This window comes from Daphnia pulicaria, chromosome 1 (genome assembly GCF_021234035.1).
Source record: "Daphnia pulicaria isolate SC F1-1A chromosome 1, SC_F0-13Bv2, whole genome shotgun sequence".
In the NCBI taxonomy this organism is placed as follows: domain Eukaryota; kingdom Metazoa; phylum Arthropoda; class Branchiopoda; order Diplostraca; family Daphniidae; genus Daphnia; species Daphnia pulicaria.
Window position 1 is genome coordinate 25,654,022 of NC_060913.1, and position 27,699 is coordinate 25,681,720.

The 27,699-nt window shown below is 39.8% G+C and overlaps 5 protein-coding genes across 5 annotated transcripts; all 5 read left to right on the forward strand.

The window, feature by feature from the left end:
• Positions 1-8: 8 nt before the first annotated feature.
• LOC124319902 (serine/threonine-protein kinase/endoribonuclease IRE2-like) lies at positions 9-1,227 on the forward strand. Its single transcript, XM_046782852.1, has 3 exons — positions 9-402; positions 478-578; positions 649-1,227. Exons 1-3 carry the CDS (start codon positions 9-11, stop codon positions 1,018-1,020), a joined length of 867 nt encoding a protein of 288 aa, XP_046638808.1. The 3' UTR covers positions 1,021-1,227.
• A 2,292-nt stretch (positions 1,228-3,519) lies between these two features.
• Positions 3,520-4,481, forward strand: LOC124320063 (serine/threonine-protein kinase/endoribonuclease IRE2-like). The gene is made up of 2 exons (XM_046782855.1): positions 3,520-3,880; positions 3,953-4,481. Exons 1-2 carry the CDS (start codon positions 3,663-3,665, stop codon positions 4,479-4,481), a joined length of 747 nt encoding a protein of 248 aa, XP_046638811.1. The 5' UTR covers positions 3,520-3,662.
• Positions 4,482-11,001: 6,520 nt separating this feature from the next.
• Positions 11,002-12,779, forward strand: LOC124316550. Its single transcript, XM_046782562.1, has 2 exons — positions 11,002-11,563; positions 11,636-12,779. The coding sequence occupies exons 1-2, from the start codon at positions 11,543-11,545 to the stop codon at positions 12,305-12,307; spliced, it is 693 nt and encodes a 230-aa protein (XP_046638518.1). The 5' UTR covers positions 11,002-11,542; the 3' UTR covers positions 12,308-12,779.
• A 390-nt stretch (positions 12,780-13,169) lies between these two features.
• On the forward strand, positions 13,170-14,601 carry LOC124320153 (serine/threonine-protein kinase/endoribonuclease IRE1-like). The gene is made up of 4 exons (XM_046782856.1): positions 13,170-13,535; positions 13,597-14,075; positions 14,153-14,253; positions 14,326-14,601. The coding sequence occupies exons 1-4, from the start codon at positions 13,324-13,326 to the stop codon at positions 14,599-14,601; spliced, it is 1,068 nt and encodes a 355-aa protein (XP_046638812.1). The 5' UTR covers positions 13,170-13,323.
• A 2,554-nt stretch (positions 14,602-17,155) lies between these two features.
• LOC124320169 (serine/threonine-protein kinase/endoribonuclease IRE1-like) lies at positions 17,156-18,381 on the forward strand. Its single transcript, XM_046782857.1, has 4 exons — positions 17,156-17,373; positions 17,445-17,962; positions 18,033-18,139; positions 18,199-18,381. The coding sequence occupies exons 1-4, from the start codon at positions 17,156-17,158 to the stop codon at positions 18,379-18,381; spliced, it is 1,026 nt and encodes a 341-aa protein (XP_046638813.1).
• Positions 18,382-27,699: the final 9,318 nt, after the last annotated feature.

Here is a 27,699-nt window from a genome sequence, read left to right on the forward strand (position 1 = left end):
CCCACCCAATGCCCATACAATTACTTAACATTTACCAATTAGCTACTGGCCTGGAATACATTCACAAACAGGGACTGATCCACCGTGATCTCAAGCCGGAAAACGTTCTAATTAAAGAAACTTTGATGAAATGGGCTGATTTCGGACTGAGTAAACAAGTGAATGAAAGAGGAACTTGTTCTATGAGTGGAATCAAGGGGACAGAGAAATGGTTAGCCCCAGAGATATTGAAACTGCTCGACGACAAGCGAGATGAAATAACGCAACGGGGAACAATCCAAAGTGATGTGTTTTCGGAAGGCCTTGTCTTTGGATATTATCTGTCAAATGGTCTTCATCCGTTCGGTTCTCGTGATAAAATTCACTCTAACATACTTAAAAACAAACTAATTAATCTGGATAGTAAGTACTACCTTGTTTATCACATAAATCAAGCGGAAATTTTATTAAAAATTATGTTTCGTTTGACTGGGACAGAATGTCAACCATGTGCGTATGACATAATCAAGAGAATGTTAGAAGGAAAGCCGGAAGATCGAATCAATTCATCAGATGTCGCTGAACTAATTTACGAAAAGGTAAAAAGTAAAAACTAAAGTGGAAAAATAAATAAATAAATAATAACTAAATATATCATATGTTGTAAAGCTTGTGACACAAAAACAGTTTATGGACTTATGTTCGAGTGATACTTATCCTAGTATAAAGGATATCAAATACTTTCTGGAAAAAAGTGTGGATGTCAACTTTGTCTATCCTGAAGGATGGACTCCCCTTTTATATCTGGCACAAGCAAAAAAGGATGGCGATAACAATTTGGTTGAAATAGTGCGGCACTTCATAAAGAATGGAGTTAACCTTAGTCACACTTTGGCCGACATGAGATCAAATGTCTTGCATTTATTTTGTCGAAATTATAAAAAAGACAATTTAATAGACATAATTCGACTTCTGATCGAACACGAAATTGACATCAATTGCCTTGAGTGCTACGGAGATAATGCTCTAACTTTATTATGAGGACATTATAAAGAAGAAAATTTAATTGAAATCGTCACATTTTTAATTCAAAACGGAATCGACGTCAATTGCAAGCCCATATGCGGATGGAATTCTTTAATTTCATTGTGTCAAAATTATCAAAAAGAAAATTTGATTGAAATAATTCGACTTTTAATTCAACACGGAATTGACATCAATTGCATAAACAACTACGGATCGAATGCTTTCATTTCATTATGTCAAAACAAAAATTTTGTCGATTGCAAGAATCGCAACAAACTGAAAAATTCAATTGAAATCCTTCGACTTTTGATTGACCACGGAATCAATGTAACTTGCACGGAAGACAGCGGAGATAATGCTCTCATTTATTTGTGTGAAAATGAAGAATCAGAGAATTTCACTGAATTAATTGAAATTTTGATTCAACATGGAATTGATATCAATTCAAAGGATAGCTTTGGACGGAATGCTCTCATGTTGTTGTTGTGTCAACGGAAACTAAAACAGAATTTAATTGAAATTATTCGATATTTGATTCACCATGGAATCGACGTCAATTGCAAAGACATGGACGGATGCAATGCCCTTCACCTTTTGTCTTCTTTTTATCAACATGAAAATGTAATTGAAATTATTCGACATTTGATTAAACAAGGAATCGATGTCAATGACAGGCGCAACGACGGATCAAATGTCCTTCACTGTTTGACCCGTAATTATCGTAACGAAAATTTAATTGAAATAATTATATTTTTGATCGAAAGTGGAATTGAAGTTGATTGCAAGGTTAAAAACGGAGAAAACGCGCTTACTTTATTGTGCCGAAGTTATCAAAACGAAAATTTAATTGATATAATTCAACTTTTGATTCAACATGGAATCGACGTCAATTGCAAAGACTTCCGCGGGTGGAATGCACTTCACTGTTTGTCTCGCTATTATCCAAATGAAAATGTTATTGAAATTTTTCGGCTTTTGATTAAATATGGAATCGAAGTCAACTGCGAAACGGAACAACACCAGAATGCTCTGATTTTGTTATTTGGGGCAAGATATCAAAAAAAAAAACTAATTGAAATAATTCGACTTTTAATTCAACACGGAATCGAAGTCAATTGCAAGGAAAACAAAAGGGGTGATGTCCTTCACCTTTTGTATAGTTATTATCAAAATGAAAATTTAATTGAAATTACCCGACTTTTGATTGAACACGGAATCGATGTTAATTACAAGAACCGTTGTGAACACAATGCTCTTTACTATTTGTTTCAATATTATAAAGAAGAAAATATCATTGAAATAACCCAACTATTAATTCAATATGGAATAGAAGTGAATTGCGAAGACGGTTACAAGAATAATGCTTTACATTATTTATGCACATTTTATCAAGAAGACAATTTAATTGACTTAATACGACTTTTGATTCGACACGGAATCGATGTCAACTGCATTGGTAGCCTTGGAAGAAGAGCCCTTGATATCTTGTGTCAATTCTACACCAAAGAAAATTTAGTTGATATTGTTCAAATTTTTCTTCAGCATGAAATGGAAGTCACTAGTGAAGAAGACTGGGAAAGAAATCAAAAATTTTATGGCTTGTGGTCTAGAGAGAAAGATTACAGAGACTTTAAAAAAAGCATGCATTCCTTGTGCCAAAGTGGTCAAAAAGAAAATTTAAATGAAATGATTCGACTTCTAATTGAAAATTTTTGCGTTGTGACGCCATATACGCTAACTTGCATCGCATATGAAATGAAAAAAGAAAGACGACATGAAATTGTGAAATACATCGCAGGGTGTTGCGGTAAGGTACACATAGAAAAAGAATGGATCCAAAATATGACACAAGGTTTTTTTAAATATTTTGACTAAATCCCGCTAAAATCCTCTGTATCACTTCAATGCATGTTAGATAGCCTTACCCACTTTATGAACCGTTAATATAATAGAAAAACTGATTTCTCTTGATGTAATTTTTTCGAAATTTTTGTTATGCAAAGTGAATAATAAAACTGAAACCAAAATGTATCTAGGCCTACTGTAAAACCAAAACCATATTGATCTACTGCAGATTCCCTCGATGTTCTGCTCTGATTGGTGGAAATTGATCTGACATCTGACCCTTTCTACAGATTATGACCCACCACTTAACGAAAATTGGGACTTTTCTAGTTTGCTAGTTGCTTCGGCAATGCATTTTCGCTATTTAAACTAGTCACGGAAATACTGGCAAAATCAACGATGTAGGGAACCCAATACTGAATACCCCATCAAACTACCTGTTTTTAGGAAATCTTTAATAAGATTTTCAATTATAACAATGAAAGCGTACGTATTTATAAATAATAAAATAACAAGAAATTATATCGACTCCATTAAATATCCCTCCGATCTCCTGAAAGTGACAATCATAAGCAAAAGTGAACTGAGGATTTATCTTGACAAATGTTATCAGCTGTTTTACCTTGATAAAATCGCCAAGGTAACCAATACAAAATGATAAAGCTGCGATCTGAACGACAACACTCACACCAATATTCCTTGATACGAATTACTCAGTCAACTAACTTAGCTGGTGAAAATCGAAGAGCACACATTCAATTTACGAAACCTTAACAAAGAAATACATTTCAGAAATATCGCATTGATTGGAAATGTCGAACGAAGTGAGGAATTTGGATCTCGGCAACAAGTTGGGTGAAGGGAGTTATGGTATCGTATGTAAAGGTATGTGGCGTGAAAAACCGGTGGCCGTCAAGCGAATTCAGTTAATTCATATCGCAAGCAACACACAAGGAGAGGAGGCGTTGCAAGGACTTGATCATTCGAATGTTATCAAATTGTTTCACGCCGAGAGTGACGCAAATTTCAGGTAAAAAACAAAAACCAACAAAACAAGTATTACAAAAATAACTGAAAAATGCCTTTGATTGACTATTTACAGATATTATTATCTTGAATTGTGCAACGCTTCTTTGGAAAAATTATTTTTGAAAGATGGGCACAAGAATAAATACCGTGGGCCGATGCCCCCATCGCTAACGGTCCTTTATCAATTAGCTGTCGGACTGGAGTATATTCACAAAATGGGACTGGTGCATCGTGACCTCAAACCTGAAAACGTCCTCATCTGGGAAGATCCCAAAAAGGGAGACGTTTTATTGAAATGGGCTGATTTCGGACTGAGTAAACCAGTGAATGAAAGAGGAACTTGTTCTATGAGTGGAATCAAGGGGACAGAGAAATGGTTAGCGCCAGAAATATTGAGACTACTCGACACCGAAGATGAAATAACGCAACGGGGAACAATCAAGAACGATGTGTTTGCAGAAGGCCTTGTCTTTGGATATTATCTTTCAAATGGTCTTCATCCTTTCGGTTCTCGCCATAGCATTCTTTCTAACATACTTAAAAACAAACCAATTAATCTGGATAGTAAGTTATGTCAAATCAAATTAGACTTTAAAAAATAATGAGATAAAATAAAATTTTAAAATTTACTATCAGAAATACAATCGAGATGTGCCCGAGATCTAATCCTGAAAATGCTAAGGGAAAATATCGCGGATAGAATAACATCGACAGAAGTTGCAGAATTTCTCAAACAAATTAAAGTAAAGCCTTTAACTATTACTGTTTAGGTAACAACCAATTAAATTTATTTCCATTTCAGAGTCAATTTGAAGCTCAGTTGTTCGCCTTATGTTCGCGTGATAGCTATCCAAGTTTGGAAGAAGTAACATATTTTCTACAAGAAGGTGTGGATTTCAATTGCACAATCGAAGAAGGAATGACACCCCTTCATTATTTGGCAAAAAGAAAATATAACGGACAAAATAATTTACTGGAAATACTTCAACTTTTGATTCAACACGGAATCAAAATCAATTCCACGACCACCAGCGGATGGAATGTTCTTTTTTTCTTATGTTGTCATTATAAAAAAGAAAATTTTATTGAAATCATTCAATTTTTAATTCAACACGGAATCGCCATCAATTGCAAGAACAATTACGGATCGAATGCTTTTCTTATGTTATTAGGTCGTAATTATCAACATGAAAATTTAATTGGAATCGTTCAACTTTTGATTCAACATGGAATCGACGTCAATTGCAAAACCAAAGACGGATGGAATGCTCTTCTTTTGTTATGTTGTTATTATCAAAAGGAAAATTTAATTGAAATTATTCAACATTTAATTCAACATGGAATCGACTTAAATTGCAAAACCAAAGACGGATGGAATGCTCTTCTTATCTTATGTCGAAATTATAAAAAAGAAAATTTAATTGAAATCATTCAACTTTTAATTCAACATGGAATCGACGTCAATTGCAAAACTAACACCGGATGGAATGCCCTGACTTTGTTACGTAGTCATTATCGACATTTCAATTTAAATGAAATAATTGAATTGTTAATTCAACATGGGATGGACCGTGGACGACAATTATAGTTTGTCGGAGGGATCGTTCCTGTTGACACTTGAAGGAAGAGAAAACCTGAGGTAATCTTTGATCAAGAAAAAAAAACTGCATCAAGGCATCGAACGGTCAGAAAATCCCACATACAAAGCCAAACAAACGGGAAAAAACAACAACAAAAAAACAACAGTAGGCAGCCGTACATTTCCTTCCTTGAGGCATCGTTTGCGCCCTTCCAGCAGTCGACCGACTCGTGCAAAAAATCATGTCAACTAAGAAAAATGTCGGGTTTGGATGGCTGTTCTATCCCATAGAAAATCTTCCTGTCAGATTCCACGGAACTGTTATCGAGACTGCCGCCGAAAATCTAATGACCAAGCAAGTAGTACTATCGCCTAGGCCATCCAACCGAGTCTAGAGTTCTTGAACGAATCGAGTGATGGAGGTCCCCGGTACTGCACGCCTTGCCCGAAGCTTGCCAGTCAGTGAGCGATTGGGATACCCCTATAGAGCCATCATACGACAAAAATTGTTATGGTTTTTTAAAACTGTATAGATATTCTATTTTTCTCATGCAAATGTTTGGATAAGCGTCCTTTTCCGATTGCCATTTTGTACACCGACCAAAACAAATAAAAACCTCTTCAAAATAGTCGTCGACAGAAAGATTCAGTAATTTTGTCATAAAAATAACGTTGCGTGCGTTGGTCGAGAAAGAAGATGTAAGCAATCGCAATTCAGTTTCCCTGTTGTTAACCGCATCAAAAATCCGTAATAGTTAAGTAGCACTTCAACAACCTCTTTTTAATTCACCTTCAAAAAGGGTTACGTTAATAGTATCCCCTTTCTCCAATACGTTTGCCAAAAATTAAACAGAAGGTGAAATCCGAAAGTAAAAAAATCAATTTCCTAAATCTGAAAACAAAAATGTTGTAGACTTCAACAATATGCCTACCGGTAATTGGCCCTTGGTGAAATAAATTGTAATCTAAAAGAATTGCATGTCGAAGATTATCTTATCTTAAGTTCATACTAATAGCCGTTCGGTCAGTTCGGTTTTTACGGTGTAAAAACGAAACAGTATTTCGTTAACTGTTGTATCCATACAATACAATAGCAAACACACATGACTAGGGATGGACTCCATCAAGAAATTAGAACTGATAAAGATGACTTACCTCAAACCCAAGATTGTTGTGATGCTTATTTGATGGCTGTGTAGTTTACTCCATGAAGAATCCTTCAACAATGGTATTTCAGAACACACTTTCTGCTACCCCGATGAACATTTGAAAAACTGATGACAGTGCCTTATTGTAGTAAAATTAAAGTAAAACATACATTAGGTAATTTCACATTTTTGTTATATTCGACAACTACTAGAGAATACCTTTCATTTCATTCACCCCAGATCCTCATATCTGATGTTACGATGATGAGCTTCACTAGCCTTAGATCCTGTTTGCAAATTTTAAGATTTAAAAACTGAAAAAGAAATTTGCTGACTAACATTTGACATACCATTCCGCAAAATGAATTCGCCGTTGCTTTTTTTATCACGTTTTTGCAGCATGGTTGGTTATTGGGACGACCCGCCAAACCAGATAACAAGCAAACTTTATCGCAACTTTTATAGCAAACTATGTTGCATTGGCCTACTTGACATTTCTTTATGAACTAGACATTACAAAAGACTTGACAATCGTGATTTGTTAATTAATTTAACAAAAATGCAGTCTCGTCTCAGAGATTGAATTGAATTTTCGACTTTTCGTTCAGATGTTTTGCTCTAGTACTTGATAGCCATCTGGCGGTGGTAAGTAGAGACACACATCGAACGCCATCTGTCGAGAATTCAAACCAACAGTTCCGATAAAAAATAACAGAGGAATTGGGCGGCGGTTAAAGAATGCCAGAATGGTTAGAATGCGCGCGTATTTAATTTATTAATAAATATTCATTTATTTGACTTCCTACTACTTATTATTAACTAAGGCCACGCGTTGTCATAAAACGGCCAGATAATCAGCAAGTCCTCATAAAAAAAGCCAGAAACGGCAACAAAACAACAACCAAAAAACCCGGCGAGTCGATATTTGTGACTTAGCGCGCCACAAAAAGTTAATATACGCAATTTTCAAGAGGAGGGGTGGGGGGGGACCCATCACCATCACTCTTTTCGAGTGGGTAGGAGGATCCCAACCAGATCCGGTACGTAATGTACTATCTTATCCGTGAATATTTCTAATCTATCAGGATACATCTAGGATCGACTGGGTTGATAGTAAACCCGTCCAACACCCCAACACACACACAAAAGCCAAAAAGTTGTCTTATTATATTAAGTTAAATTATTATCGGATTATTATTCACGATGATTAATGAGTCTACATGCGAACAATGTGTTGTTTGAGCTGTTGGTTTGGCACAAAAGAAATTCCTCGGTATACTTTTTTGAAATTTCAACCCAATCCCGAGCTCTACAATTTCTTTCAACACGACTTTTCCCATATGTTTCCAAAATGTGAAGAAGAATATTTTTTTAAAAAACAACGGGGGGTTTTAAGGTCGATACTATCCCCCCCCCCCCCCCACATCCAGGAAAATCAAAACAAAATGTGAAATGTCCTTATAAAGAAGAAGAAGAAGATGCGTCTGTGGTGATTTTCAATGCGACATGGACACGGAATCCTATTGGATTGTATAACACAAAAGAGCTAAAACCAAAATTTTTAACAAGTTGGTGTATCTAGAAAATGATTCGAGTTGGCAACCGGCCAATAATCGGCCACAGTTGGCTGATGCAAATGAGAGAGAAAAACCAAAAGGCAACAGCAGCCAGCCAAAACTTTGTTGAAGAATATAACTATTAAGCTACTATTAGGCTATAGGCTTGGCGATTTTCAACGGCAGACACTTGCTAAACGATGACGCCCATCTTTTTCAAATATGGCGCGCAAGAATTGGTTATTTTGGCGATTTTTTTCTTCGACAATTTCGTTTTCCAGCTGAACGCCACGGCGTCCGATTGCCGGACGGTGGAAAACGGATCCTTTTCGGCCGTTTGGTTATTCGACTGGGTGTGAGTGTCGAGAAAGGCCGTCGTGAGGTCCTAGACGGGCAGTTGCAGGAAGCGGAAGAGTTTCTCTGTCTCCGATCGGACGTTGAAAGCCAAATCTTCGAATTTCAGCAGAAGGTAATCCCGGCCGGCCGTGAAATGCTTTTCCAGCAAGTCGAGATCTTCTTCGATGCGGCCACAGAGTCGGGCCGGTTCCTGGCAATTCCAATTGGCCATCCACCATTTTAGTTTGGCCCTGGAGGCCATGGTAGCCGCGAGGATCGCGGACCAGGTAGACGATTTTCCAACGGTCCGTCACGGGATGGCCGGCAAGAGCCGATGACGAATTGGTGGTGAAGGCGACGAGATCTTTGACCGACAACTCGACGACTTTGATCAAATTGACGGGAAAAGAAGCGCAGAGCTGGGCCAGCATTTGTGGTTGGTGGCATAAAGGACGGGCGCTCGTGATATCGGCACTCGTTCCAGATCCGCCGGTTGAGTTTCACGTGATTGGTCCCGTTGATGAACCGGATGTAGTCGTCGGGAAAGTGGCAGCGGAACAGGAACGGGACGTGTTTGGCCATGGGCTCGAACGAATAGAAAACGCCGGGCGAACTGGCGATGAGTTGGCCCAGGAACGACGATCCCGATCGCCACGTCACGATCACGACACGATCAAAATCCGCTTGGTACTGGATGTTGACTCGGTTGTTGTGGTCGTGACTGCGGCCACCACCACCGCAACTCCTATCGATAACCAAACGCAAAATGAATGAAGGAATTCAAGACTATTTGTGTTGGCTATTTGCTACCTGTTGGTTGCTGCTGCTGCTGCTGGCGTCCATCTAAAGTGGCCATGCGGATGATGGCTTGTTGGAAGAGCAGAAAGATGAGGAAAACGAGGCCAACTAGGTACTTTCTGACGAGAGACGCCATTGACGCCATGGCTTATACGATCTTCGATTGCCCATCTAGTGCTGCGTAGCGCCAAGTCTGGTGGTGGTGAACGGCAAGCGCTACATTGGCCGACACCGTGAGCGGCTCTGCTGCAGCCCACAAGTCGCAACTGCCGCCAATAATTAACCTAACAAATCTTGGCCACGATCGTCGTTGAGGAAGTAGCAACACTGGTACAACCATGCCATTCCCGCCCACCTCCTCCCACAAATGAAAAGCAGCGCAGAATAGAAAACGAGCAGATCCAAAGAAAATTAAAACGGACGATGAGCTCAATGACTGGCCATGCCCTTGGCTCTGTGCAGGGACCGGTTCTGATTTGCATTTGTTGACAAAACAAATTTAAAAGGGCGTTGCTGCGCTTTTCTTGGCGAGAGACAATAAGATCCATCGGCGGCGAAAAATGTGCAACGTCAAACGCGAATAACCAAACCCAACAATTTTGACAACAAGAACTTTTGAGCGTGACCGTCATCCACCTGGACGTGAAAACCGGATCGCCCTCCCTCAACTTGGTCACACATTCATTTCCGACTTGCACTTTTCTCAAGGTTGTTTAAGTTCAACTATTTTTGAATGTGATTGCTTATCCACAGCCAAAAAATGTTGTGAGGTACAAAATCGCCAAGCCGTGCGTTATTTAGTGACCTAAGCTCAGGAATAATCATTGGTCTGTAGGCTCGATTAATATAATCAACGCCACCAAATAGTCTAAAAGGAAGAAATAGAGATAAAAGTTGTCCTACCTTTTTTTTATTAGCTGCCAGGGAAATACGGGCAGGCATCGATGCAGGGGCTCCAACCAAGCACAGAAAAGTTAAATACGCCAGAAGGGATAGTCTTCAAAACGTCAATAGTACAGCACCGACACTTAGATGGACATTGGCAGTTCCTCCCATCAAACGGATTGCTAATTATCTAAATAAAAAGTAAAAAAAAATGGGTTACGAAAAATAGTTCATCAGGATCAACAAGTAGTAGGAAAAAGTTTAAGATGAGACAGCGGCTAAACCCTACTTTATAATAAAGTAGGGGGGAGCTGAAAGCCCCCATGAACTTATACACTGCATATGTTTCAAATATCTAGCGGGTCACAGGTTAATAACGTTACAACAATCTCTGGATGTATCTATAGACTCGGTCGGTCGCTATTATTATTATTCCGTTGCACTGTTATTTTAGTTTTGTGTCTACACACAGCCATCTCTAGAGGTGCCCAAGAGTTTCGGCAACTTGATTCTGCTCTATTCATGTACTAATACCGGGCGGCTAGAACCCCCCAAAAAAGAGACTTGTAGCTATACACTTGAGAGACTCTTTTGCTCTATACACATTCAGAATGTGTAGTACGACGTACATGTAGAAAAGAACTCGTGAAAGAAAAGAAAAGAAGAAGAAGCTTTTTCTCTTACTTTATTTTTTGTAAAGGGAAAAATAAAAGAAGAGACTTATAAGCTGACGCCATCGTGAAGCCCCCGAAGGGCTTCGTTTGGGGTGAACGGAGAGGAGAGAGGACGGCCCAGCAGTGGGCGCCACACATACACACAGCACGGAGCTGAGAGAGAGAGCCAGTTGGCTCACGTCCGTTCACGAGAGCGGACGTGTTTTGATCATTTTGGGCTTTTTCATTTTTTTTCTCTGGGGAGTTTTAGACAAAAATAAGTTTCGTCGACTAAAAAAACACGAAGTTCAGTGCGATTCCCGGAAAATTAATTGAAATTAATTTTGACAACTAGTGCGAGTTTTCGTTCATAGAAAAATGATGATGATTGATCAGCTTAAAAATAAAAGTTACGAGCCGCAGTCGTCAGCTCAAAATAACCATTGAAAGTTGGAAATGACAAGAAGAGCTGATCAGCAGAAGAAGGACCAGAAAGAAAAACCACAGACGACGGTGATCGGGAAAGCAACGAGGGACAATGCGACAAGTGAAAATGCTGAGGACAGGCAATCAGGCATCCTTTCTCCAATGGATATAAGTCCGTGGCAGTCGTACATTCATCCATCATTCGAGTTTTCGAGCTCAACTTCAACGCAGTGTCTTACCGGATAACAAGATACAAACGTAAATCAACAACTTTTTGCAAATATGAAACACGCCACATTCAAAGTAAGTTAGCAAAGTTCATTCAAAGAAACGACTGACTGACATACCCTTTTGGTTAATGCAAATTTTACACAGATTTTAGTTCTTGTTCTACTGACTCAATTAGCTGTGGCAGTCGTCGGGCTCGATGACGACAATTTGGCGAAAGAATATGGCGCGAAGATTCAAAAAGATAAAAACAGCAACTCGATGAGTGCCTTTGGAAGTGGTCAGACAGAGGAGTTTGACGAACTTAACCCCAACGGACGCTACAGTGAATTCTGGCCAATGAGATGGCCCAACAAGCCAAATCAACCGAAATCAAATCACAAAACAAATCACAAATCTAAGCCACATTTTCCTATTCCAGCTCACAGTTATTTCGCTCCGATTATTTACAACCATGCATCAGCATTCAAACCTTATGTTCCACTTTACGTTCCTAAGAAGACTCCCAGTTACGACCGCCCTACTTCCGTCTCTCCTGCAGCTTACTACACCGAATCACTGATTTACGGTTACACACCGCCATCTTATCCATCACCGACTTTTTCACCTTCGCCTTACTTTCCTACGGAGAACATGGATTCCACCATCGACCCATCATCACGGCCTCAATACCCGTCGATATTCTACAATGATTTAAAAAAAGAGCCGGAATCATCACACAATAATGTCGGCGCAGAATTTGTTAATGAAGATAACGATTTTCCCAAGTTTGACGATTTCTTAAAACAGAGTTTGAGTTTTCAGCACTTCAGACCTTGATCCAGTTTGAGAGAGATTTCAGGTAAAATTCTGTGTTAATCAATAAGATAGTTTATAGTTTTACCGCTGACACCCATCGCAATGTCGTTAATAATCGAATGGCAGGCCTATTCTACTACAACGAAAATGTACAATGACAAAATCAAAATAAATATTACCCCGTGTTGACCCTTAAAATAACCATGCATAACATTTAAAAAAAAGAAAGAAAAATAATATAAGTATTAGGATATGTTGTTATTATCGGTAAATCTGGAATACCGTTAAAGGCAATATAAGCATCCGTGCCCGATCCTTGCTATCTACATCCACCGTACTGATGCTATGTACGTATAAGGGCCTATAAGTAATATTACGCCAGCAAAATCTCATCTACACCCCCAGCATTTTCTCTTTTTTGCGCCGCCCATGCCTGTGTCGATGTGCTGCAAAGACCGGGCGTGGGCTGGCAGGTACAGCAAGGGTGGACGGCACTCATAGCTTTAGTCGCTTGATCCGCTCTCCTTTATTGCTCTCCCCCAAAAATATCCATTTAACATTATTTTTTCTCTCTTTTATCAGTTAGATCAGTTATTTAAAGTCGAAAAAGAGTAAGGAATTTTCAACTTCAACCATTGTCGTGAGTCATAATTTTAGATTTCCCTTTCCTTTTTTCTTTCCACGATTGGTTATAAGGCTGGGCGATGAAAACCATCCATTCGCATGCCTCATTTTCCTTCCCGTCATTTAAAATTTTTGTTCGAAAGTCGTCGCTAGAAATTTATAACTTTCCAATGAGTAAGGGACTAAACAAATTTTCTTTCAAGATTTTTTATCAGCTCTATTTCCCTGATAACATTGCCAAGACAACAAACCTAACAAGATAAAATTGCCATCCAGGACTAGGTTTATCAAGTGATTTGATTAGTCGTCAAGGGCAAATAAATCAAAAGGCTGTTACATTCCTTACAACAAAGACCACATATTTTTGTGTGTGAAGGATTAGTTAACTTTTTGTGCTGTTTCCGAAAGTCAGTATGTCGAAAATGTTGAAGATTTTCGATCTCAAAAACAAATTAGGGGAGGGACGTTATGGTATCGTTTACAAAGGAGACTGGGATGGAAAAACGGTGGCCATCAAGCGAATTAAACTAGATCAGTGCTGCAAACAAGAAGAAGAAGCCATGAAAAAACTCGAACATCCAAATGTCGTAAAAATTTTTCACGCCCAGAGTGACGAGAATTGCAGGTAAGATACGTCATCTAAGCAGATTAATGAGCTGATGAGGTAATAAAACAACTATTTCTAGATATTACTGTCTTGAATTGTGTGATGGCTCGTTGGACCAAATGTTATCTAAAGACAAGGACCCAGAAAAATTCTTGAAGGCCCACCCAATGTTAAAACAACTGTGTAATATTCTCCAATTAGCTACTGGCCTGGAATACATTCACAAACAGGGACTGATCCACCGTGATCTCAAGCCGGAAAACGTTCTAATTAAAGAAACTTTGATGAAATGGGCTGATTTCGGACTGAGTAAACAAGTGAATGAAAGAGGAACTTGTTCTATGAGTGAAATCAAATGGACAAGGGAATGGTTAGCACCAGAATTATTGAAACTACTCGTCACCGAAGAAGAAATAACGCAAAGGGGAACAATCAAGAGCGATGTGTTTGCAGAAGGCCTTGTCTTTGGATATTATCTTTCCAATGGTCTTCATCCTTTCGGTTCTCGTGATGAAATTCACTCTAACATCCTTAAAAACAAACTAATTAATCTAGATAGTAAGTACTACACTGTTTATCAAATATAAACCATGAGGGAATTTCATTAAAACTTATGTTTCGTTTGACTAAAACAGAATGTCAACTATGCGCGTATGACATAATCAAAAGAATGTTAAAAGAAAAGCCGGAAGATCGAATCAATTCGTCAGATGTCGTTGAACTACTCTCTGAAAAGGTAAAAACTAAAGTAAAAACTAAAGTAAAAACTAAATAAATAAATTACAAAATATATTCATGTATTGTTAAGATTGCTAAGCAAACGCAGTTTTTGGAATTATGTTCGAGTGATACCTATCCTAGTTTGAAGGATGTCAAATCCTTACTAGAAAAGGGTGTCGATGTCAACTTTGTCGATTTAAGCGGATGGACTCCCCTTGCAATTCTGATAGACAAAAAAAAGGATGGCGTTAACAATTTGGTTGAAATAGTGCGGACCTTCCTAAAAAATGGCGTTAACCTTAGCCAAACGTTAAAAAAAATATCTTACATTTATTCTGCAAGAAGTATCAAGAGGACAATTTAATTGATATTATTAAACTTTTAATTCAACATGGGATCAACATCAATTACAAGACTAACTCTGGAGAAAATGCTCTTACATTTTTGGCTGGAATTTATCTAAAAGAGAATTTAATAGAAATTATTCGACTTTTAATTCAACACGGAATCGATATCAATTGCAAGGACAGATGGGGAGACAATATTCTAACTTTATTGTCTACCTTTCATCGAAATGAAAATTTAATTGAAATCATTCAACTTTTAATTCAACATGGAATCGACATCAATTGCAAGAAAAACAACGGATGGAATGCTCTTCTCCTCTTAAGTTGTGGTTATCAACACGAAAATTTAATTGAAATCATTCAACTTTTAATTCAACACGGAATCGACATCAATTGCAAAAACGAAGACGGAGATTATCCTCTCACTTTATTGTGTGAAAATTATAAAAACGAAAATTTAATTGACATTATTCGACTTTTAATTCAACACGGAATTGACGTTAATTGCAAAAACACGAGGGGGCAGAATGCTCTCATGCTCCTGTGTCTCTATTACGAAAAGGAAAATGTAATTGAAATTATTCGATATTTGATCGAAAATGGAATTGAAGTCTATTGCGAGAACGAATCTGCAATCAATTCATTGTGCAAGAATTCTAAAATAGGAAATGTAATTGAAATAATCGAGTTTTTGATTCAACAAGGAAACGATGTTAATTGCAAGGCGAGTGACGGAGAGAATGCCCTTCTTTTTTTGTGTAGATTTTACCAAAAGGAAAATTTAGTTGAAATCATTCTTTTCTTGATTAAGAATGGAATCGATGTCAATTGCAAAACCAACTGGGGCGAAAGAAATGCTATTTCCATTTTGATTTCTCACTATAAAAAAGAAAACTTAATTGAAATAATTCAAATTTTAATTGAAAACGGATTTGACACCAAGGCCCATAGCGCAGCAGCAATTCTCCATGGCTTGTATACAAATCACGAAGACGACAATTTCATTGAAATTCTACAACTTTTGTTAGAACACGGTCTTGAAGTCGATTGCAAAGACTCGGATGGATCTAATGCCCTTCAAAAATACTTTTCGTTATTATAAAAAAGGAAAAGTAATTGAAATTACTCAAATTTTGATTGAACACGGAATCGATGTCAATTACAAGAACCATCGTGGACACAATGCTCTTTACTATTTGTTTCAATTTTATAAACAAGAAAATATTATTGAAGTAGTTCAATTTCTAATTCAACAAGGAATAGAAGTCAATTACCAAGACCTTTGCAAGAATAATGCCTTACATTATTTATGCACATTTTATCAAGAAGACAATTTAATTGATTTAATACGACTTCTGATTCAACACGGAATCGACGTCAACTGCAATGGTTTGTTTGGAAGAAGAGCCCTTGATATCTTGTGTCAATTCTACCACAAAGAAAATTTAGTTGATATTGTTCAAATTTTTCTTCAGCATGAAATGAAAGTCAATAGTGAAGACGACTGGGAAAGAAAAAATTATTTTGATGGCTTCCAGTCTTATTATAGAGAGAGCGATTACAGCGACTTAAAAAAATGCATGCATTCCTTGTGCCAAAGTGACCAAAAAGAAAATTTGAATGAAATGATTCGACTTCTAATTGAAAAAGGTGGCGTAGTGTCGCCATATACGTTAACGTTAACTTACATCGCATATGAAAAAACAAAACAAAAACAACATGAAGTTCTGCAACGCATCGAGCGGAGAAGCACTTGGTTAAGCACACACAAAAATTGGATCCAAAGTATGAAAGAAGGATATAATTTTTAACTGTATTTTTTTTTACTGTTCTGAGTTAATCCCGCCAAAATCATTTGTCATGTTAGTTAGCCTTACCCACTCTATGAACCGTTGATATAATAGAGGAACTGATTTCTCTTGATTCAATTTTTTGTTATGCAAAGTGAATAATAAAACTGAAACCAAAACGTATCTACTGTAACACCAAAACCATATTGATCTACAGCAGATTCGATGTTCTCCTCTGATTGGAGTAAATTGATCTGACTCTTTCTACAGGTCTTGACTCATCTCTGAACGAAAATTAGGACTTTTCTAGTTGCTTCGGCAATGCATTATGCATCGCTATTTCCACTAGTCACGGGAATACTGGCAAAATCAACGAAGTTCGGAACCCAATCCTGACTTCAGTTACCCCATCAAACTACTTGTTTTTAGGAAATATTTTATCATTTTTGAAGTATAAAAAGAAAAGCGTACGTAAATAATAAAATAACAACAAATTTTTATTGACTCGACATTAAATATCCCTCTGATCTCATGCAAGTGACATAAGCAAAAGTGAACTGAGAATTTATCTTGACAAGTTTTATCAACTGTTTACCTTGATAAAATTGCCAAGGTAACCAATACAAAATGATAAAGCTGCGATCTGCAGGACAACACTCCACCAAAATTCCTTGATAAGAATCATGTCAACTCATTTAGCTGGTGAAAATCGAAGAGCACACATTCAATTTACGAAACCTTAACAAAGAAATACATTTAAGAAATATCGCATTGAATGGAAATGTCGGACGAAGTGAGGAATTTGGATCTCGACAACAAGTTGGGTGAAGGGCGTTATGGTATCGTATGTAAAGGTATGTGGCGTGAAAAACCGGTGGCCGTCAAGCGAATTCAGTTAATTCATATCGCAAGCAACACACAAGGAGAAGAAACATTGCAGGGACTTGATCATTTGAATGTAATCAAATTGTTTCACGCCGAGAGTGACGCAAATTTCAGGTAAAAAACAAAAACCAACAAAACAAGTATGAAAAAATGAGTGAAAAATTAACTTTGTTGAACATTTACAGATATTATTATCTTGAATTGTGCAACGCTTCTTTGGAAAAATTATTTCTGAAAGAAGGGCACAAGAATAAATACCGTGGGCCGATGCCCCCATCGCTAACGGCCCTTTATCAATTAGCTGTCGGATTGGAGTATATTCACAAAATGGGACTGGTGCATCGCGACCTCAAACCTGAAAACGTCCTCATCTGGCAAGATCCCAGAAAAGGAAACGTTTTATTGAAATGGGCTGATTTTGGACTGTGTAAACCAGTGAATGAGCGAGGGTCTTACTCTATGAGTGGAGTCAGAGGTACCTTTGACTGGTTAGCACCTGAAATTCTGAACTTATTTTTTAACGAAGAATTGAGCCAGTCTGAAAGTGAAACAACATCAACAGTTAAACGAGGCACCATCCAAAGTGATGTGTTTTCAGAAGGACTCGTCTTTGGCTACTTCCTACTAGATGGCCGTCATCCTTTCGGTTTGCGTCATCAAATTCACACCCACATACTTGAAAATAAACCAGTTAATCTGGATAGTAAGTTAATTTAAATCAAAATATACTTTAAAATATGACCAAATAAAATCAAATTGCTTCAACTAAGCAGAAATACAATCGAAATGTGCACGTGAACTGATCCTGAGAATGCCAAGGGAAAATATCGCGGATAGAATAACATCGACAGAAGTTGCAGAATTTCTCAAACAAATGAAAGTAAAACCTTTAACTATTATTGTTTAGGTAACAACCAATTAAATTTATTTCCATTTCAGAGTCATGAAACTCAGTTGTTCGCCTTATGTTCGCGTGATACCTATCCAAGTTTGGAAGAAGTAACACATTTTCTACAAGAAGGTATGGATTTCAATTGCACAATCGAAGAAGGAATGTCACCCCTTCATTATTTGGCAAACAAAAAACGCAATGGACAAAATAATTTACTGGAAATACTTTAACTTTTGATTCAACACGGAATCAAAATCAATTCCACGACCACCGGCGGATGGAATGTTCTTCTTTTCTTATGTTGTTATTATCAAAACGAAAATTTGGTTGAAATCATTCAACTTTTAATTCAAAATGGAATCGACATCAATTGCAAGAACAATTACGGATCGAATGCTTTTCTTATGTTATTAGGTCGTAATTATCAACATGAAAATTTAATTGGAATCATTCAACTTTTAATACAATACGGAATCGACGTCAATTGCAAAAACAACGACGGATGGAATGCTGTTCTTTTCTTGTGTCGTCATTATCAAAACGAAAATTTAATTGAAATCATTCAACTTTTAATTCAACACGGAATCGACATCAATTGCAAGAACGATTTCGGATCGAATGCTCTTCTTTTCTTGTGTCGTGATTATCAAAAGGAAAATTTAATTGAAATCTTTCAACATTTAATTCAACACGGAATAGACGTCAATTGCAAAAGAAACGACGGATGGAATGCTCTTCTTTTCTTGTGTCGTCATTATCAAAACGAAAATTTAATTGAAATCATTCAACTTTTAATTCAACATGGAATCGACTTAAATTGCAAAACCAAACACGGATTGAATGCCCTAACTTTGTTACGTATTTATTATCGACATTTCAATTTAAATGAAATAATTGAATTGTTAATTCAACATGGGATGGACCGTGGACGACAATTTTAGTTTGTCGGAGGGATCGTTCCTGTTGACACTTGAAGGAAGAGAAAAAAAACTGAGGTAATCTTTGATCAGAAAAAAAAACTCTGCCTCAAGGCATCGAACGGTCAGAAAATCCCACACACAAAACCAAACAAACGGAAAAAACAAAAACAAACAAACAACTACTGTTGTTTAGTTTGCCGTACATCTCTTTCCTTGAGACATCGTTTTCGCCCTTCCAACAGCAGTCGACCGACTCGTGCAAAAAATCATGTCAACTAAGAAAAATGTCGGGTTTGGATGGCTGTTCTATCCCATAGAAAATCTTCCTGTCAGATTCCACGGAACTGTTATCGAGACCGCTGCCGAAAATCTAATGACCGAGAAAGTAGTACCTATCGCCTAGGCCATCCAACCGAGTCTTGAACGAATCGAGTGATGGAGGTCCCCGGAACTGCACGCCTTGCCCGCAGCTTGCCAGTCAGTGAGCGATTGGGATACCCCTATAGAGCCCTCCTACGACTAAAATTGTTATGGTTTTTTAAAACTGTAGATATTCTATTTTTCTCATGCAAATGTTTAGATAAGCGTCCTTTTTCGAGTGGCATTTTGTACACCGACCAAAAAATAAAGGCTTCTTCAACATTGTCGTCAACAGATTCATTAATTTTTTCATAAAAATAACGTTGCGTTAGCTAGTTGGCTCTGTGCAGGACCAGTTCTGTTTTGCATTCGCCGACAAAACAAATTGTTAAGGGCGTTGTGCGAGACGTCTAAAAGGCTACGTTTGGCAACGCATCAGCGCGCATTAGAAACAATGAAGTGTCCATTCCTCTTATATTTTCGTTGTCTTCTTTGTGTGCTTTTTATGTTTAATTCTTCACTTCTGTCTCACAGTTCTGTTGAGACGTACGTCAAATCTCTACACCTTTCGAACGGGTCGGCTGGCATCCGGCCCTCTCTCTCTTTCGACTTGTCCCTTTGTTAGATACGGGCCGGCGTGGCACCCGACTCCCTGTCAGTCAAGTCCCTTGTAAATTGTCTTACATCTTTAAATTGTGGCAAAACTAGGAATACAGTATCGACGTGTGTTCCCTTCAAAACCCGTGTTTAGTCCCCTCTTTGTCTTAGCTTAAAGTAAATATTCGATGTAGCGACGGCACGGAGGCCTAACACATTTGGTGCATCGACCTTGCGTTTCGAATCCTAGAAAAAGGTAAAATCAGTTCGTACAAAAGTCTTGCGTATTTAGTGCCCTGAACTTGCGTTTCGAACCAACTAAAATCAGTCGTAGAGCAAGTCGTGCACATTCGTTGCATCGACCTTGCGTTTCGAATCTTAAAAAGTAAACTCATTTCTTACGATGGTCTTGCACATCGTTGCACTCACCTTGCGTTTCGAATCCTAGAAAAAATCACCTTAAAAAATTTCGTGAAAAGTCTTGCACATCGTGTGCATCGACATTTCGCTCTCTAATCGCAAAAAACCACGCTTCATGTAAAGACCTCACGCATTTGGTAAATACCTTGCTTCTTAAAAAAAAATTTATTGTCTATTCATGTAAAGCACTTGCGATTTGAACTAAACTAGATCATAGGGAAACGTCCTCGCGTTAGTCCCGTAAGATCACAGGGAGTTGACATAGCGTGCGATCCCGTAGCAAAACCAGAAAAAACCAAGCTGCGGCATTCACCTTTGCGATAGATCCCCAAAAAGACGGATTACTCGTTGTAGTCCTTCCCCCCGATCCTTTGAAAATGGCTGGCGACCAAGTGCACGGCGTCACTCAGCGTCAAAGTTATCCACTTGTATCTTTGACATCCCAATAGGTAAAAAAGTATTCCTTGGGAATTTCATTTAAGGGTCTAAACCAGAAAGGGAAAAACAAAAAAAATCGACTAGTCTAAACTCAGTGGAAACTAAAAACCCGGATTATTCGTTGTAATCCAAAACTAAAAACCCGAATTACTCGTTGTAGTTCAAAAAACCTCGTTCCCCTTAAACTCATTTTTTCTATTTAATTCATTGCAAATTAAAACCAGTTGGTGATTTTGTCTAGCTAGCATATTGCCTAAAATTTTTTGCAAACGTAATTTCAGTAGAAACGGCCGAGTCCATTTTATTTCATCTGGCAACCGAGCCGAGAGGAAGGGAATCGGGAAACTAGGGGGAGCCAGCGAGTAGCAGACGACGCTCTCTCTCTCTCGCTGCCGACGACCGTATGGTTAAGAGCTCTCCCCACATCTCTTTTTCGTCTAAATTTTCTTGCATAGTAAGACTTGAGGAGCCCACATGTTGCGTGCTCATAGCAAGTCTTGCTACTCTTTGGCCACTTATGTCTTTGAATTTCTTTGTTGGTTAAAACTAAATTAAAATAGTGTATGGTAAGACTTGAGCGGCCCACATGTTGCGTGCTCGTTTGCAAGTCTTGCTAGTTGTTGAAACTTGCCCATGTTAATTCATAATTAAAGGCAGGCCACTACACACAACTTGCTCGTGAAATAGCAGGTTCTTTTGGGTATTCATTGCTTACTTACGTTCATTCGTAGCAACAGCAGTTAGAGTTAATTTTTTCTCGTAATTGCCCACGCTTCGGTGTGATACACGGCAGTTGTAGTATCCATTTGCTAATATAACCAACAAACAAATTTCATTCTAAAGTAAATTCATCTTGTAAAAAAAAAAAAAAAAAACTTTTCTGGTAATCCCGTCTGAATAGTCGCCCACCCACCATTCTTTTTTCTCAAAAAACCACGTGGTCGTTTAAAACTTCAAAGCCGTTTCGCAGCCTAACAACACCACACCTTCAGCGCCTTTTATGCCGCCTCATACAAGAAAAAGAAGATTATTCCAGCGTGAAGATTCTGACCAGAGCAACTTCAAGATGAAGACATTGGCCGAAAACAAAATCAACAAGCAAGCAAGCCGCAATTGACGCGGCCATCGAAGAAGAAGAGAGAATATTGCAAGCTATTCTGGCCGAACGAGTTTCGAACGAGCGGCCAAGCAGCAGCAACAAAGGCAGTCAGCTGCCAAATCTAAAGAAGAATCCAACGCAAGCACATCTCAAGACCAAAATCAAGATTTGCATCCTGTTTCTTAAACGCACGGTCCTAGGGATTGATCCTAAGTCTTTTTCAAGGCTCATTGGGTCATCTTTCATTGGGCTTGCTGGTTTCTCTTTAATTTCAGTAAAAAAAAAAAAAAAAAAACGGTCCTAAGAGCAAGTCCTAGATCCCTCGTGGGCCATTGGGCTTGCTGAAATCGTCTTAAAAAAAAAAAACCACTCGCTGGCATTGGCCATGCACTACTCAACGCCTGAAGCAGACGATCAGAGAGCACATCAAGCAAATCAAACTCAAAACGTGCAAACTGATCCATCCACCAATACCCACCATTGAAAATTCATCAGGCGCTAAAAAAAACTACACGAACGTCCCCAAAAAGAAGAAACTTGTGCTACAAACTTGCAACCAAACAAAAAAAAAAAACGCAAGTCGCACTCAACCCAAGTTCATCAGGAGAGATTTTGCTGCCCAAATCAACAATTTGCTGTCATCAACTCAAGACTGTCAGCAAACCAAAAAATCAAGAGAATTGGTTCATCACCAGATTGCAGCATGAAAGAAAAAAGAAAAATGGCGTCATCGAGGATGGAGCAACTCTTCAAGAAAAACGACATCGACTAGGTGACTCAGTAGCTAAGCTTTGAAAAGTTAAGCTTTTATTGAGCTCAAGAAATTTTAACTCCACCTTCAAATCGTGTCAAGCCTACATCCAGTCCTCGATTGAATCACCGAAAAATTGCTGATCAAGTTCTCGTTAAATCTACTCATCACAGCTTTGAAAATCCGAAAATTCGAGCGTGACCCGAAGTCATCATGCTCACTCGAGCTCTTTTTTGTCAACTTCCCTGGATTCAAAGCAGGTGGGGGAGATTATGGCAGTTCGCCACCCAGTCTTCCTCTTACCACAACAAACAAGATTTCTCAAGCTGGATCTACACATTTGTGAAGATTCAAGTGACGACAAAGCTTTTGTCCCATCACACCAGCATCATCAACCATCCCAACAAATCCCAGTCAAAGCAGGGCCGGCAGCAGACGGACGAAAAGGCGAATCATCCGCCTTCAATCAACAGCAGTGACAACTGATCATCTGCCCCGTCTCAACAGCAGCCATTCGCAATACGGTGTAAACCAAACGAAAACCCAGGCGCGGCTTCTGTGCAGAGAAGCGCTCGCCGCTCGCATCGTGCAACTATTCCTCATCGGCATCCGCAGAAGAAAGAAAGGCGTTAAGGAATAGACGAAGCTGCCGATTATGCTCCCGAAGAATAGGTTTGATGCGTGACTGTTTAAGTACAGAAAACCACACCAGAGAAGAGCGTGCTGTCTATCACCGGGATTCACCGCCCATCTCTACACGGCGCCAGAAGAATCGATGTGCCGTTCAAGAAAGAAAAGGTGCACGATCAAAACCAATCAACGCTATCAGGAATGAAGCAAACGAAAGAGCGTCCGTGCACACACCGTCGAACGAGATTCAACGACCACCCGTCTGCTAGCAGTTCCAGTCATCACAAGCAAAGCCAACGGAATTGAAATCAACGCAGTCGGCGTCTGGATCAAGAAAACCAAGCGTCATTGATTCTCTACAAAACACTCAAAACAAAACTGAAACTCGACGGTCTGAAACAGTCAACCTTTCACAAAAAAGATCCCCAAAACAAACTCAATTGTGTCTCTCATCATCCCGATCGCGGACTCCAGTCGTTCATCCGAAGTCAACACTACGTTTCCAGTTCCGCGTTCACAGAGTCACACCTTAAGCCTGAATAGGCCAGCAGCCAATCACCAATCGAGTCATCTCCACGACACGTAATCAAGCAATCAAAACTCAAGAAATCAACGTTCTCTTACGACGTATCCTGCTTCGTGTCGACGATGTGATTCATTCCCGCTATCCAGCAGCCGGAGTTGAAGCTCAAGATGGATTTAAACTCTTCAGTTACGTGTAACGCGACCAGTGGCATCCGCCGCGGTTCCATCAATCACTTAACGTCAACTAATCGTCCATCAGCCATCAACTCGCCAATCAAGGTTCACACAGCCTTGTCAATCACTCACGGCTCACGGAAAGCATCGGTGTCCTGCCAATCAACTATCTTCTTCATCCAGAGCTTTTGTAACATGGCCTAATAAATCCAAAATATCGCCGTGTCAATCTCATCAGCTCAACTCAAACCAACAATCGCCAAGCGATCAACTCTACGTCGGTCCCGACTTTCCAAATCAGTCCGCATCGGCGTCCGCTTTCGGTTCGTGGCAATCCACGCTCCAGCCTCAGGCGACAAACGAAAAAGTTCCAGCAAGTCATCGTTCAAGACCAGCAGAATTCCGCATTCCGCGTTTTTCATGGAACTTCATTGGCGTCGTAAAACCAACCAACTCACGTACGATACATCGGCGCTAAACACTCGTATCTACGCCTCGAGAAAAACGACAGAAGCTGGTGTCCGCCGTCTTCCCGCAGCCAATCATCACGGTATTCAAGAATATTCACGCCGACCAGCTCCTAGACTCAACGGAGACAGACGACGAAGCCATCTCACTCATACGGTATCTTCAAGCCTTGTTTAAGTGTGGCAGCTTCAGCATGCGCTCCAAACTATCGGCTTTCATCGTTCCGATCTGTTCCAGTCACGGTCGACTATTCTGGTCTCTCAAGATCAACCTCCTTGATGCCAACAAGCAGCCAACCCAACGAACTTTCAGTTAGCTGCAACACAACAAATTCAAACTTCAAATCGTCAATTGAAACTAAAATCAAGACCAAACGATGAGATGCAGCAAGAAGTGGATTCCATCTTCAGTCCGTTTCGATTTCTCTTCCGTTCATTCCGTCATCAAGACCGCGAAGAAATCACTCAAAACCATTTGGCGGTTCACTGACTCGAACGAGTAACCAACTTCTCTGCTGTTATTAATCCGGACGTTTCGAACAGAAGTTCTTCCGGCCATCTTATCAAACAAAATTCCGCTCCGTTTCCGTTTTACTCGAAAACCCGTCTCACAGTACTTCACGTCTGTTCCGAGGCACACGAGTTCGGAATCGGTGCTCCTGTGCTATCTACCTGCAAGCCGACTCCGCGAATCATCAAGTCTGTTTCGATCTTCTTCTTGCTTCGCAAGAGCAGCCCTTCTCCATCAGCTCCGTCCCGCGTCTAACGCTACAAGGTGTGGTGTTTGGCGTCCAGCTGGACGACTCAGACACAAAGAAATCCGGATCCCATCATGTCACGATTATCCATGCTGTTGCTGGAAGCAGACTAGCAGCAACAAAGCATCAATCTATTCACTCGAAATCGTGTCAACTTCAAGCGTTCATCACGTCCCGGATCATCAAAAATCTGTGCAGCAATTCCGCTTTGCAGCGACTTCACATTTCAGGCGAAATAAATTCACCAAACTCGTTTTCCCGCAGCAATCCGGCCATCCTTTTCAACTGCCAGTTCCGCGGCCCAAAACCTCTCGCCTTTTTATTGCTCATGCGCCTCAAACGGCCTAAGCGACGAGTGACAACCGGACGATACGGAAGTATCCAGCTAATGGGTCCAACCCATACCAGACACCGACAACATCGTGACATCTACAACTTAAACTCAAAATTACTCTTAACTAAAATCAAACTGAAAACTCAAAAGCGTCGTGTCATGGCTATTTCCTCTCGTCAATACTCGTCAAATTTTCATCTCCCAAATCGAGTGTCTTCTACTTTTGTGCAAGCTCAAACTTTGCGTCTTCCGCTTCATCATCTGTGTCCCGGGCTTTCAAAGAAAAAGAATCTTCTACTTCTTCGAAATTCAGCTAGTGCCAACAGCTTCACCACCAGTCAACTCTACACATTTTAGATTCATTCCGGATCATCGAGTTGGTGGCTAGCTCCAGCACTCCGCTCTGCCCGAAGACACAAATCTCGATCGTGTTGTCATCTGAAAGCCAATTGGCAATTGGTAATCAACGAGATACACCATCTTCTTCTTCCCGCCAACCCAGAGTCTACGCTTCATGCACACTGGGCCAAATATCATCATCAAATTCCCCATCCAAAATCACCAGTCAACCAAGTCATCAAACAGTGTTTTCATCCGCAAACTTCGCACCAGTCTATACCAGCCCACCCGATCACAGGCCTTGATCGCCGTACTGCTGGAAAAGATCTGCTTTGCCCACTAGCGTGATCCCCACCTGTTTTGATTCTTCAACTCTGTATTTCAAGTTTGCTAACTCCTTTGGATCTGGACTCTCATCGGTGCATTCTCCGGTTTAATCGGCCATCGTGGTACATCGCAACTTTACTCAACGCGACAACGGAGAAATATTCTAGTCATCTTTGAGAAAGAAAACAACTTCGCCCTTTCCCGCTGAAGCTAAGCCAAACCGGCCAAGAAGAAAGAAAATCGACCAAAACCCCAAAAGTGGAGATTTAATCGTCACTAGCTTCTCACTGTAGACACCAATCTGAGCAATCATTCAACATCTACCAAAATCGCCCTTCGCGGCACTTCAAACAACCAATCCGTCAACGAGGTCATCCTCGTCAAATCAATTACTAGAGCCTAGCGCTCCCAAATTCTCTACCGTTGACCCACGTCAGCGTAAAACACAACCGACTTCTAAGCCAAAATTCCTGATCTCTTCCTGTTCTCGCTGGATCATCCCGGATCTCACTATAGTCCTCCTCTCGGCAACCAGCCGATTAAAAGATGAACTTCTGAAACGCCTAATAGCCCATTACTCATCGTTGGACCAAGCAGCTCCGTGACTCCGCCCGAACATTATTGAAGAGACTAAATGGCCCCAAATGCAGCAGAAAATCCTCCTAGCAACTACTCAGACGAATTCTCTTCGTCAAAACAACACTCCATGCGGATGCTGGCCGTTCGGCCGTAGACTCCAGTCCGAGTTCCGATTTATTCCTTCGGTCCGCAATGTGAAAAATCGTTCGTGCAACTCCTAGACGACCAAACGCCGGTGGGTCACTTGATGTCAACCGCACTCCACATCTCTACAACCTTCGGTCCATCCAACTCCGCCTTCCAGACGAAGCAGTTTGTTTCCGGAATCGGAAACAGGGCCGGCAATGTGCGAGACGTCTAAAAGGCTACGTTTGGCAACGCATCAGCGCGCATTAGAAACAATGAAGTGTCCATTCCTCTTATATTTTCGTTGTCTTCTTTGTGTGCTTTTTATGTTTAATTCTTCACTTCTGTCTCACAGTTCTGTTGAGACGTACGTCAAATCTCTACACCTTTCGAACGGGTCGGCTGGCATCCGGCCCTCTCTCTCTTTCGACTTGTCCCTTTGTTAGATACGGGCCGGCGTGGCACCCGACTCCCTGTCAGTCAAGTCCCTTGTAAATTGTCTTACATCTTTAAATTGTGGCAAAACTAGGAATACAGTATCGACGTGTGTTCCCTTCAAAACCCGTGTTAAGTCAGCTCTTTGTCTTAGCTTAAACTTAATCATTCGATGCAGCGACGGCAGGGAGCCCTGACACAGGCGTTGCTGCGCTTTTCTTGGCGAGAGACAAGATCCATCGGCGGCAAAAAATGTGCAACGTCAAACG